Genomic DNA, 13,544 nt, shown 5'->3' with positions numbered 1-13,544 from the left:
TCAAATGAAAACTAAGAGAGTCAATTTTATTTTAAAGGCTGTCACGCCCTGGCCTTAGTATTCTTTGTTTTCTTTATTATTTTAGTTAGGTCAGGGTGTGACATGGGGAATGTTTGTGTTTTGTCGGTTTTGGGTGGTTATATGGTAAAGGGGGTGTTGGGTGTAGTGTATGGGTTTGTGTTGAGTGAATGTGTCTAGCTGTGTCTATGGTTGAGTGTAGGTTCTAGGAAAGTCTATGGTTGCCTGAATTGGGTCTCAATTAGAGACAGCTGGTTATTGTTGTCTCTGATTGGGAGCCATATTTAAGGCAACCATAGGCTTTAGCTGTTTGTGGGGAATTGTCTATGTCAGAGTGTTTAGTGTCAGCACTTCTGTTTGTATAGCTTCACGCTCGTCTGTTTTGTTGTTTTTGTAGTTTGTATAGTGTTTGTTTCGTTTTCGTCTTCTTTCGTTAATAAAGAAGATGTACTTTCCACGCGCTGCATGTTGGTCCTCACTCAGTCCCTTTGACGATCGTGACAGAGGCTCATATTTTTTTTTACCATTTTCCATCAAAAAAATTAGGAATAAGCAAAGTCTTTGAATTCTGGTAAAAAATCTACCAGAAAAAATGGTGTTAAAATGCAGAAGAAATATATCAAACCACAATGTTGAAGTAAAGACCCATGCCAACTAATATCAACACATTTTGTTTTGGAAATTGCCTTCTGTAAGTTTAAGAAACATTACCATACATTGTAATTGTGTTACCAAAAACCCACATATCTAAGATATTTTCTAATTTCTCTTACTAATGATCAGGGAGGATTATGAAAGTTGACAGAAGTAACAAGTAAAGGGTAGACCTACCAATTAGGTAGTGTTAATGATATCAATATTGTTTATGAATGATGAAGTGATTAAAACTTAATGCTGTTAACAAAATTGGTAATGGAATTAATGCAATTGAATTGGCTACAATGGGAAATCATCGTAGTCACAAACCAGTTGAGTCACCTCCTACTGTACTCCCTTCCACTGCCATACAGTTATGTTCAACCCATAAGTTATTTTGTCATCTGGTGGTCAGAGTACAGTATAATGTACAGTATAGAGGTCGACCGATTATGATTTTTCAACGCCGATACCGATACCGATTATTGGAGGACAAAAAAGCAGATACCGATTAAATCGGCAAATTTATTTTATAAAAAAAAAATATCATACACACACATTTTTGTAATAATGACAATTGCAACAATACTGAATGAACAATGAACACTTTTATTTTAACTTAATATAATACATAAATATACACACACACACACACAGCTCTGAAGTGACAATGATACTGAAGAGTCTGCTTAGGAGACAAATACTCTCAACTGTTTGAATAAAAATAGAGTTTAAGTTACCTGTGATGAATGTTGAAAACAAAAACTGTCATTTCTATATGCAGGAAATCCTATTTTAATAATGGGCATGGTAAGAATTGACGACCAAAGTGCAGGTCATAATTCCCATGACACCTTCGAGCAGAATCTGAAAAGCGGTTCCTTCATTTATTCCATAGGATATTTTTTAGATTCACTTAAAATAAGGTCTGTGTTTCGTGTAGGCTTACACCACCTTGCCAATTTTATAACTGTGTAGATATCCATAGGACAAGGTAACTCTGATCAATATTGGCTAAATATAAGCGAAGATCATTTTTTTTGTAGAGTGAATTTATGAAAATACGTTGACAAACGTTACGTTATCCTAGTGAGATTTACACTGGTATCAAAACGTCGAGGCGGTTTAAGCCTGCACGAAACACAGACCTTATTTGAAGTAGATCAAGACATTCTCTATGGAAGACATGAACGGTAAAATAACGAAGGAACCCCTTTCAAATTCAGCCACAAGTTATTACAGGAATTATAACGCGTCGACTATTTCTCTCTAAACCATATACCTTTGACTAATCCGGAAACTATCACCTCGAAAACAAAACGTTTATTCCGTTCTGTATTTTATCTAACGGGTGGCATCCATGAGTCTAAATATTCCTGTTACATTGCACAACCTTCAATGTTATGTCACAATTACGTAAAATTCTGGCAAATTAGTTCGCAAAGAGCCGGGCGGCCCAAACGGTTGCATATACCCTAAGTCTGCATGCAATGAACGCAAGAGAAATGACACAATTTCACCTGGTTAATAATGCCTGCTAACCTGGATTTATTTTAGCTAAATATGCAGGTTTAAAAATATATACTTGTGTATTGATTTTAAGAAAGGCATTGATGTTTATGGTTAAGTACACATTGGAGCAATGACAGTCATTGATTGATAGTTTATTATAAGATAAGTTTAATGCTAACTAGCAATTTACCTTAGCTTACTGCATTCGGGGCACAGGCAGGCTCCTCGTGGAGTGCAATGTAATCAGTGTTAGAGCATTGGACTAGTTAACTGTAGGTTTCAAGATTGGATCCCCCGAGCTGACAAGGTTAAAAACCTGTCGTTCTGCCTCGTTCCTAGGCCATCATTGAAAATAAGAATGTGTTCTTAACTGACTTGCCTAGTTAAATAAAGATTTAATAAAGGTGTAAAAAAACATTTTTTAAATAAATAAAAAAATAGGCAAATCGGCGCCCAAAAATACCGATTTCTGATTGTTATGAAAACTTGAAATCGGCCATTCCGATTAATCGGTCGACCTCTAGTACAGTACATATCTTGTTTTGGGGGCGGAGCCGATTACAATAATAGCCCGGGTGTAGAATAATACCCAAATAGGCAAAAGAAGGATAATGCACATTTCAACCTTTGTGTACCTATTCAGGATACATCACCATGAAGAGAATGATATTCATAAATTAGACATTTATGTACAGCACAGATCAGGGACCCATGATGTAATTCCATTACCGTATTTCCGTTACTGGATGTAAATACACTTCACCTATTGTAGTTTAACAACCAAAATAGATGTTTTAAAACTCAAGGTGTCATGTCATAGCTGACAGCCCATACTTCCTGCAGACATCACTGAATCCTAATTCAGAGCAGACATTTTTAAGAGTTTTTGGACGTGGTCGCATAAAAAAAACTGAGGGAGATTTTACCGTGATTATGTTATCAAACTTTGCATCTGCACAGTTCTTCCAATAAATGTTTTGTGAAATTGTCTTTGTAAATTGATCAAAGTAGCCCTTGTGCATAGAGTTGTATGGTTTGTTAAACTTTGAAATCAATGTTTTTTGCTTGGCATACAAAAATCTGAGTAAAAGCATAATTACGTTACCATGGAATTGCCCATAAGCAAACAATTAGCCTAGTCAGCAATGTTTGTATTTTACATAAAAAGGCGCCCAGAAAAATTCTCAAACTTTCTCTGGGGTATAACCACTTGCTTCAATCCCCTTAGGTCCATACCTGTGACCTTCTAATCATAGGCCATGTTGGATTTGTGAAGCTGGCATGGACATCCGATTTTAACATGGTAGAGCCAGCCAGTCTGCTGCTTATTAGGACTTCATCCCCTGAACAGGGTAAAAACCCAGACTAATCACAATGTACTGCCCGTCTATCTACACATCCACAGAACACGACTCCTCATTCTAGACTACAAAAGGGTTGGGAGTCAAATGAACAGATGAGCTACACATTTTAAAAGTTAAAAACTTTAGTTTCTACCCTCCCCATACATAGGCTTCAATGTCCAACATAACCTTGTTTAGACCATGATTTTATTGCGGCATAACATCTGGATTCCACAAACACATACCATATGTCTTTGTAGTGTGGTGCACCTGCTAGACAGTGAGAGAGACACTGAGAAGACTGCTATCATACAGGTACTTGTGAAGAACGAGGGAGAAGAAGCTTGACATACTGACCACACCGCTCGTGTCACGTGCACAAGTGTTGCTAAATAAATGTACACATACATGTTATACAATCGCTGCAAGTAGTGCAGCTTCAACCGCCATATAAAGTCCAAAGAAGAAGAAGCCTGAAGGAGGAGAGATTACTAGAAACAAACTTTTACCCTTTTATCTGTGGATTAATTGTTTGAGTAGAGGACCTTGTGCATTTCAGGTAAAATAACAACCCAATGTTAAATCCCAGGACAAATTAACTAGCAACAGCAAGCTAGCTAGCTAAATTGAAATGTTGAATGCTTTTCGACCTGTTCCCAAATTAATATAATTGTTTCAGAGTTTGTTTTGATATTTCAACCTGCGTGTCCTGATCGCGTCTGGTGTGGGTGGACAAAATCAACATGCTCGAAATGGCGCGAGGGAACAGCAGAGGGAACACCCCCCTATCCACATCGACAGGACAGCAGTGGAGAAGGTGGAAAGTTAAGTTCCTCGGCATACACATCACGGACAAACTGAAATGGTCCACCCACACAGACAGTGTGGTGAAGGCACAACAGCGCCTCTTCAACCTTAGGAGGCTGAAGAAATGTGTCTTAAAAACCCTCAAACTTTTACAGATGCAAAATTGAGAGCATCCTGTCAAGCTGTATCACCACCTAGTATGGCAACTGCACCGCTCACAACCGCAAGGCTCTCCAGAGGGTGGTGCTGTCTGCACAACGCATCACCGGGGGCAAACTACATGCCCTCCAGGTCACCTACTACACCCGATGTCACAGCAAGGCCAAAAATATCAAGGACAACAACCACCCGAGCCACTGCCTGTTCACAACTCTACCATCCAGAAGGCGAGGTCAGTACAGGTGCATCAAAGCTGGGACAGAGAGACTGAAAAACAGCTCATATAACAAGGCCATCAGACTGTTAAACAGACATCACTAACACAGAGGTTGTTACCTAAATACAGATTTGAAATCATTGGCCACTTTAACAAATGGATCACTAGTCACTTTAATAATGTTTACATATCTTGCATTACTCATCTCATGTACATACTGTATTTTCATACCATCTATTGCATCTTGCCTACGCCGCTCTGTCATTGCTCATCCATATATTTATATGTATATATATATTCTTATTCCATTCCTTTACTTAGATTTGTGTGTATTAGGTAGTTGTTGTGGAATTGTTAGATCATTTGTTAGATATTGCTGCACTGTCTGAACTAGAAGCACAAGCATTTCGCTACAATTTGATGTTTGATGTAAAGCCACAAGTCATAGCCTAACTCTACCATAAGGCCATGTGTGCCTCTTTCCTTTCTTACCTGAATCACAGGTTCATAGGTCAAAACTGAAAGAGGATAAGTGAGACCTACAGAGGAACATAAGAACACAATGAACACAGTATCCCTCCCTAAAAAAGGTACAGGAGAACTAGGCCTATGCTCTAGAAATGCCACAATCACAGAAACGCTGCCTCTAGAAAATAGGCATAGTCAACACTTGGCATACAACAAGTAGCCTACATGCTTCTTATGAGATCTCAAGGATGTAGTGTAGAAGAAGTCCTAAGTGGTTGTGTGTATTGGCGTGTTGAAAATAAATATGCAGCACTGGTAATCCAAAGGCATTCCTAAAAAGACAGCAGAATGTGGAGGCCCAGGGAGACACCAATGAAAGCCATCAGTGAGGATTCTTGACACCTCAGCCCCCAGTGGATACAGAACAGCGGGGATTACAAAAATCAATCTCTCCACAACAGCTGATCTTTTTATGAGAACAGAGCAGAGGCAGCAGCCAGGCCTGTCCACTCCACATGCTGCAAGTAGTCGCACTCTGTCTCTGCCACAACCCAAGAGGCAGGGCCAAGGAGAAGCCAGTCTCACTACAAGAAACAATGCCAGCTCTTTCCTAAACATCCATGACTGGCCTCTGGGCACGATCATTCACTCAGAAGAATGTGGTTCCTTATTTTACCATCATCATGTTCAAGTGGCTCCACCAGCAGGATTATCCAGCTAATATATACATGGAAACAAACAGCCTATGGGCCATATTTTCATTTGGTGTTGTAGCTAATAAGGCTGTAGCTTAACTCAGCACTAACATCTAAGTCTAACCGGTGAGGGAATCATCAACTCTATATACACTAGAACAGGGATCATCAAATAGATTCACCCGGGGGACTTTCTTTTCTTGAGCGGATGGTCGGCAGGCCGGAACATAACTACAAATAATAAATTGACTGCAAGAAGCCCAAACAGATACAGTTGAAGTCACCTTAGCCAAATACATTTAAACTCAGTTTTTCACAATTCCTGACATTTAATCCTAGTAAAAATTCCCTATGTTAGGTCAGTTAGTCAGAATAATAGTCGAGAGAATGATTTATTTCAGCTTTTATTTCTTTCATCACATTCCCAGTGAGTAATAAGTTTACATACACTCAATTAGTATTTGGTAGGATTGCCTTTAAATTGTTTAACTTGGGTCAAACGTGTCCGGTAGCCTTCCACAAGCTTCCCACAATAAGTCGGGTGACTTTTGGCCCATTCCTCCAGACAGAGTTGGTGTAACCGTCAGGTTTGTAGGCCTCCTTGATTGCACACACTTTTTCAGTTCTACCCACAAATGTTCTATGGGACTGAGGTCAGGGCTTTGTGATGGCCACTCCAATAGCTTGACTTTGTTGTCCTTAAGCCATTTTGCCCGAACTTTGGAAGTATGCTTGGGGTCATTGTCCATTTGGAAGACCCATTTGCAACCAAGCTTTAACTTCCTGACTGATGTCTTGAGATGTTGCTTCAATATATCCACATAATTTCCCTCCCTCGTGATGCCATCTATTTTGTGAAGTGCACCAGTCCCTCCTGCAGCAAAGCACCCCACAACATGATGCTGCCAACCCCATGCTTCACGGTTGGGATGGTGTTCTTCGGGCTTGCAAGCCTCCCCCTTTTTCCTCCAAACATAACGATGGTCCTTATGGCCAAACAGTTCTATTTTTGTTTCATCAGACCAGAGGCCATTTCTCCAAAAAGTACAATTTTTGTACCCATGTGCAGTTGCAAAGCATAGTCTGGCTTTTTTAATGGCGGTTTTGGAGCAGTGGCTTCTTCCTTGCTGAGCGGCCTTTCAGGTTATGTCGATATAGGACTCGTTTTACTGTGGATATAGATACTTTTGTACCCGTTTCCTCCAGCATCTTCACAGGGTCCTTTGCTGTTGTTCTGCGATTGATCAGAGAATCACCAGCAGCAAGAGGAACATCATTGATGTATTCAGGAGCGTCCTGAAAGATAAGGCAGAAAGCCTCCATTGCTCTAGCACGGTGCCCAGCCTGAGAAGTGATTCCCTAACTCTTCTTTTCTTGTTTTGGTTGGAAGGAAGACCAACAGTTCCCTGACTCTAAAGCCTTATCAGCGCTGTGCAGTGTCTGGGTGTGTGGGGTTGAGGACAGAGGACAGAGGAAGAGTAGGCCTAGGTGTTGGGGAAAGGAGTGTGGGAGAGCCAGGGGAAATCAAGACAGCCTGCTACTGAGTAGACTTCCACTAAACTTCCTCTCTAAATCCCCAGATGAAATGACCCCAATAACCTACTTCTATTTCAAAAGTGAAAAAAAAAAAACTATTTAATCCATAGGCATACATTCTTCACCCATGGAATTAAATAACATCCACACCGCAAGACAAGCTAATTTTTCCATACACTGCAATGCTTTATTTTAAAAGTAGCCAAAACTCAGATCTATTGGATAAATAGCGTAGGTATGAAAGGCTTGATTATTGATGATATGCAGTCGCAAGAAAGCAACACAATTACATAACATGGTCCAACTTATTTTTTTAATGTTGAACACTGAAGTGATCTAAGGGCTGAATCTTACCTGGTATGTGTAATGTGAGATGTGAGTGTTTAATAAAACTTTTATAAATCATATATATGGTCTTATTTTTTAATAAACAGTGATTGATACAAGTCACAGCACAATATAGGGCATCTCTCTACACACAGCACTGGGTGTTTGGCTTGACTGGTGTTTAATGACACTTGTTTTGTGTTTTAGCCTGTGAGTGTGTATTACATCCGCTCACCCCCTCCCTAAATTCTGTCTAAGTCACACACTGAGATTCTCTCTCAGGTTGATACATACTGCTTATACCGTAGCAGTGACACATGGGTGTAACTAAATTAACAGTTCATTCATCCGAGTTGGCGAAAGAGAGTATTTCATGATAACACACTCGATATGATAATTCACCCAAATCAATGCCAGGAAAATGGATCAATAAATTCATTGTGGGCTTTAAAGAGAAGTCCTAATCTGCCATTTTCAACTTGAAAGAAGAATGGCCATAAAACCAAAAAAGATTGTCTATTTCAACCTCTCCAACTTTTGGAAATTGTTGTCTACTGCACTTGATGTGCAGGCCTAATCATGCAAGTACACTGCATACAGAAATACTTGATTTATTTATTCCTAGACATAGCCGGCCTAGGTATTTGATCAAGGATTAACTAATTGTATCCATACAGTCCATTCATCTATAGTGCAAACTCATCCATAGTCAACCTTTTTGAAACAGCGGTCTAACAGTGCATACAATATTTGTATGGGACCTATAACAGTGTAGTAGACAAAAGATCCACCAAAATAACCAGGAACTCTATAGACCTCGTCCCACTTGTAGACTTGTATTAGATATGGAATGTAATTGGTGTAAGGTTTGTTATGCATTTTGTTAGTGGTTTAAATCTTACAAAATAACTAAAATGTATATTTGTATTCAGAAATATTTGTGCACATTAAGACTGTCTCACCTATCTCATTGGGACATTCTGTAGGCCTATATTTTGCTACTCCAAAACAAAGTGTGTGGAAAGAATCAGAGAAATAACGTCGTTCCTTTCCACAAACCTTGCACACTTTCAAGCAGAAAGGGTGTCCTTATGACACCCGACACCGGCGATCAATCGCAGTGCATTGAGGCCTCGGAGTGTAGGCTCTAAAATGAACGTTTGCTGTCCGTCGCAAGAATGAAGTAAAGTTGGGCTAAATAAAGTCACATTTCCTATTTTGAAGTGTCACTCTTCTGATCAATTGAAAACGCGAGAAAGTTTAGACTTGAGTGAGCTCCTGCGATAGCCTTGCCATGGAGTGAGTATTCAACTTGTAAAGAAAAGGCTAAAACGTATATTTAAATAAAATACGAAAATACATGCCAATTTAACTTTAAAACACAAATGGATAACTTAATTATAGCTATTATAACTACCGACCTCTAGCGAGACACATTCACGTAACTAAAGCCACATTGCTTCCCAGTGTTTTCTAAAAAACAAAACTTTGTAAGCTCGGAGCAAAGTCCGAACAATAAAAATCGCTACTTACCATTAACTAGAGAGAGCAAGCTACTATAAAACAGTAATTCCACGAGAAAAACGTCCATTGCAATTGCTCGTAGCTTTAATTCCATAACTCCGACTCCATTCTTCTGGTTATTTGTGCAAAATAAAGTTAAAATCCGAGCGACTGTCTTGGTCGATACTTTTGTTGGAACGCTACTCCCGCCTGCCTGCCCTCATCGTGGAGGCACATACGGGAATGACAGCGGGAAAAGGACGACGTCACTAGACATACGATTATTTTATGCCCGCGGTGTTTCACTTTATAGTTTTTAAATTACAGTTGCACCTTTTTAAAATAAAGCACATATCTAATGTCACAAATTAATTTAGACTCATTGAATTCCAAAGCATTCAATGACAAGATCATTGCTACATTCATATTTTCTATTAAAAAAATAGATGCTATAAGGGTCCCGAGTGGCGTAGCGGTCTAAGGCACTGCATCTCAGTGCGAGAAGCGTCACTACAGACCCTGGCTCGATTCCGGGCTGTATCACAACCAGCCATGATTGGGAGTCCCATAGGGCGGCACACAATTGGCCAGGTGTTGTCCGGGTTAGGGTTGGACCAGGGTAGGCCATCATTGTAAATAAGAATTTGTTAACTGACTTGCCTAGTTAAATAAATGTTAAATAAAATAATCTCACAGGTACAATAAATATACATTATATATATAAAAATATAAAAAAATGTTAGTGTCCACATACTCTTGGCCATGTAGTGTTCTGTCACAAACTAGATTGATATACTGTCAAATATTGATTTATATTAAGGAGTAAATATTGAAATGATTTCTTCTTAGCCTAAAAACACAAAAATAACTTAGTGAGAATCATTTTGACTTCATAAATATATTGTGTCGGCTACAGTGGATGTGAAAACAGTGACAAATTTAGTCCTTTTTGGTCCAGTGCAGGATGATTTATCGGAAGACTAACATCCGCTTCTCAATAAGGATAGGCTATAGGGGTGTACACTTCCTTACAACAAATGACCATGTAGGCTTTACTCCATCTACCGAGAGGATATTTGGCATGCATAACCCTTTATTTTTTTAGCTTCACCTATTCTGCACATCTATCACTCCAGAGTTTAATTGCTATATTGTAATTATTTCACCACTGTGGCCTATTTATTGCCTTACCTCTTTTGCCTTACCTCACACTGTATATAGACTTTTTCTATTGTGTTATTGACTGTATGTTTGTTTATTCCATCTGTAACTGTGTTGTTTGTGTCACACTGCTTTGCTTCGTCTTGGCCAGGTCGCAGTTCTAAATGAGAGCTTGTTCTCAACTAGCCTACCTGGTTAAATAAAGGTGAAATAATATAAATATATTACCTAACAATATCAGTCTCCAAACGAGTGTTGCACTTTGATTTGCCTTGCTGACACTACACTTAGCCCATAATGTCTTCACTGACATTTTCAATCTCTCCCTGACCGAGTCTATAATACCTACATGTTTCAAACAGACCACCATTGTCTCTGTGCCCAAGAATTCAAAGGTAACCTACCTAAATGATTACTGCCCCGCAGAATTCACGTCGGTAGCCATGAAGTGCTTTGAAAGGATGGTCATGGCTCACAACACCACCATGCCCGGAAACCCTAAACCCACTCCAATTCGCATACTGCCCCAACAGATCACACAATCTCAAATCGCACTCCACACTGCCCTTTCCCACCTGGACAAAAGGAACACCTGTGTGAGAATGCTGTTAATTGACTACAGCTCCACGTTCAACACCGTAGTGCCCACAAAGCTCATCACTAAGCTATGGACCCTGGGACTAAACACCTCCCTCTGCAACTGGATCCTGGACTTCCTGATGGGCCGCCCCCAAGTGGTAAGGGTAGGCAACAACACATCTGCCACACTGATCCTCAACACTGGGGCCCCTCAGGGGTGCGTGCCTAGTCCCCTCCTGTACTCCCTGTTCACCCACGACTATGTGGCCAAGCACAACTCCAACACCATCATTAAGTTTGCTGACGACACAACAGTGGTAGGCCTGATCACCGACAACAATGAGACTGACTATAGGGAGGTCAGAGATCTGGCCTCGTGGTGCCAGGACAACAACCTTTCCCTCAATGTTAGCAAGACAAAGGAGCTGATCGTGGACTATAGGAAAAGGAGGGCCGAACAGGCCCCCATTAACATCAACGGCGCTGAAGTGGAGCGGGTCGAGAGTTAAATTCTTTGGTGTCTACATCACCAACAAACTATCATGGTCCAAACACACCAAGACAGCCGTGAAGAGGGCACGACCACACCTTTCCCCCCCAGGAGACTGAAAAGATTTGGCATGGGTCCTGGTTGCATGACTGGTTGCATCACTGCCTGGTATAGCAACTGCTCGGCCTCTGACCGTAAGGCACTACAGAGGGTCGTGCGTACGGCCCAATACATCACTGGGGCCAAGCTTCCTGACATCCAGGACCTATATACTAGGCGGTGTCAGAGGAAGGCCCCAAAAAATTGTCAAAGACTCCAGTCACCCAAGTCATACACTTCTCTCTCTGCTACTGCACAACAAGCGGTACCGGAGCACCAAGTTTATGACCAAAAGGCTCCTTAACAGCTTCTAACCCCAAGCCATAAGATTGCTAAACAATTAAAAGAAAAAGTGGTATCTTTATTTAGAACGTTATCGAACGGAAATATAATTGTTCTGATTTTGTGAAGAGCCATATTAGAAATACTAGGATTTGAGGGACATCCACGCAACAATGGCCACCCGGACAATTTACTGATTTGATACTGTGTCTGAAGCCGCAGGATGTTAAAAAAAAAGAAGACATTTTAAACAATGGCACACTTGGTCTCTACTCATGTTCTCTATAATATACAATAACAGAAAAGGTACTTTTATGATATACAATTTGCCCTTCATTCTTTCACAAGACACCAGGCATTGTAAACACTGAGGATTAAACCATAGTCCTGGCAGAAAAAGCACTCCTCGGGTTGAATGCTAAGGTTCTCCAACTGGCATGAACTCGAAAGGGGGAAAAGTAGAAGCAGATGTCCCTCTGTGTATGAGTGAGGCAGGCAACCATTCCCAGCCCAGATAAATATGCCATAATGAAACCTGCCTTTATAGTCACCTGCACCATATAGCCTTCAGCATTCCCTTTGATCCACTGGGCCTTATCCACAAAAAAATAAAAATCATTGCTCTTTGTTATAAATATTGTTTTTCTCAGTAATATCCACACTACAGTGTAACAAAGTCCATGTGGAACAGGACCTCTCAAAACAAAAGGCTTATACAGGCATCATGTCAGTGAGCTTACCACTAACCCCCTCGCTATCTGCTTCTCACCAGATATTCATATTGCAGATAATATTGAAATAGCATGTCCTGGAGGCTGTGATTTCCTGCCGTCTCTGATCTGACAGAGCTCAATAATGGGAGCAAACACACACAACCAGAGCAAATACAACATTCTGTAACATTGAAATAAAAAAAATAAAAAAATCAATATCAGGTCTTGGCAGCAATATATTGGGCAATTGCAGAGGGGTGATAAATTGTCAATGACAAATACTGTAGCAACCAATTGTTAGTTATATTTTTTTACTAAATGCAATGTTCTTTGGCAAGGAGCAAAAAGGTTATTTTATTGCTAACTATTCCAGGAAATGGGAAACTAGAGCCTGTGTGGACCAGGAAGTTCCCAAGAGAACTGTGTGCGGAACAGGGATGAAGTCCAAGGTAATAGATGTCTGAACAAGGACTTTTAGAAAGCACTGGAATGAAGAGAGCTAAGCAGAAACGCAGCAGAAAAACACAATTTAAAAACTGCCTCGAGGTACCAAAAGTTGTTTTCTCCTAAATGTTACTATTGGAATCCATGTTTTTCCCTTTTAGTTTTTGTTTCCCCCCAAAAAATAAATGCGTCACTGGTGAGTGCATTGTTAAGATGTCGGACCACCTCCCTGCTCTCATTTTCTTCTGTCAATTAATTCCTAATCCACACCTTCAAACCTTCTCAACAGACATTACATGTGCATCACATTCCCAGGAAGCAATTACTAGGCTACAGATGTGGGATATTTATGTGCACCACCTTGATTACACCCAGACTGATTGATATGCCCTTGTGATAAACATCAATATTTCTCCCTGCCTGGGAAACACAGCATATACTGTTCATAGGCCTGCAGAAATCTTAAGTCTTACAACAGTTGAAAGACTAGCAGACTACTAATGCATCTTGCTAAAGCGCTGATTTACCCCTACTGCCATTTTATCAAACTATCTT

General features: G+C 40.2%; 1 protein-coding gene across 1 annotated transcript in view; it reads right to left on the bottom strand.

Annotated features, from left to right (window-relative positions):
- The window catches only part of LOC129867207 (low-density lipoprotein receptor-related protein 5-like), a 95,952-nt gene extending 84,041 nt beyond the window's left edge, over nucleotides 1–11,911 (bottom strand). The window contains exon 1 of the mRNA XM_055940457.1: nucleotides 9,252–11,911. Within this exon, the coding sequence (XP_055796432.1) occupies nucleotides 9,252–9,336 (85 nt within the window). The 5' untranslated portion in view covers nucleotides 9,337–11,911. The remainder of the gene's footprint in view (nucleotides 1–9,251) is intronic.
- Between the last annotated feature and the right edge of the window lie 1,633 nt (nucleotides 11,912–13,544).

The sequence above is a fragment of the Salvelinus fontinalis genome, chromosome 12 (genome assembly GCF_029448725.1).
Source record: "Salvelinus fontinalis isolate EN_2023a chromosome 12, ASM2944872v1, whole genome shotgun sequence".
Taxonomy (NCBI): domain Eukaryota; kingdom Metazoa; phylum Chordata; class Actinopteri; order Salmoniformes; family Salmonidae; genus Salvelinus; species Salvelinus fontinalis.
Note: the sequence above shows the minus strand (reverse complement) of the source record. Positions and strands in the feature narration are given on the sequence as shown.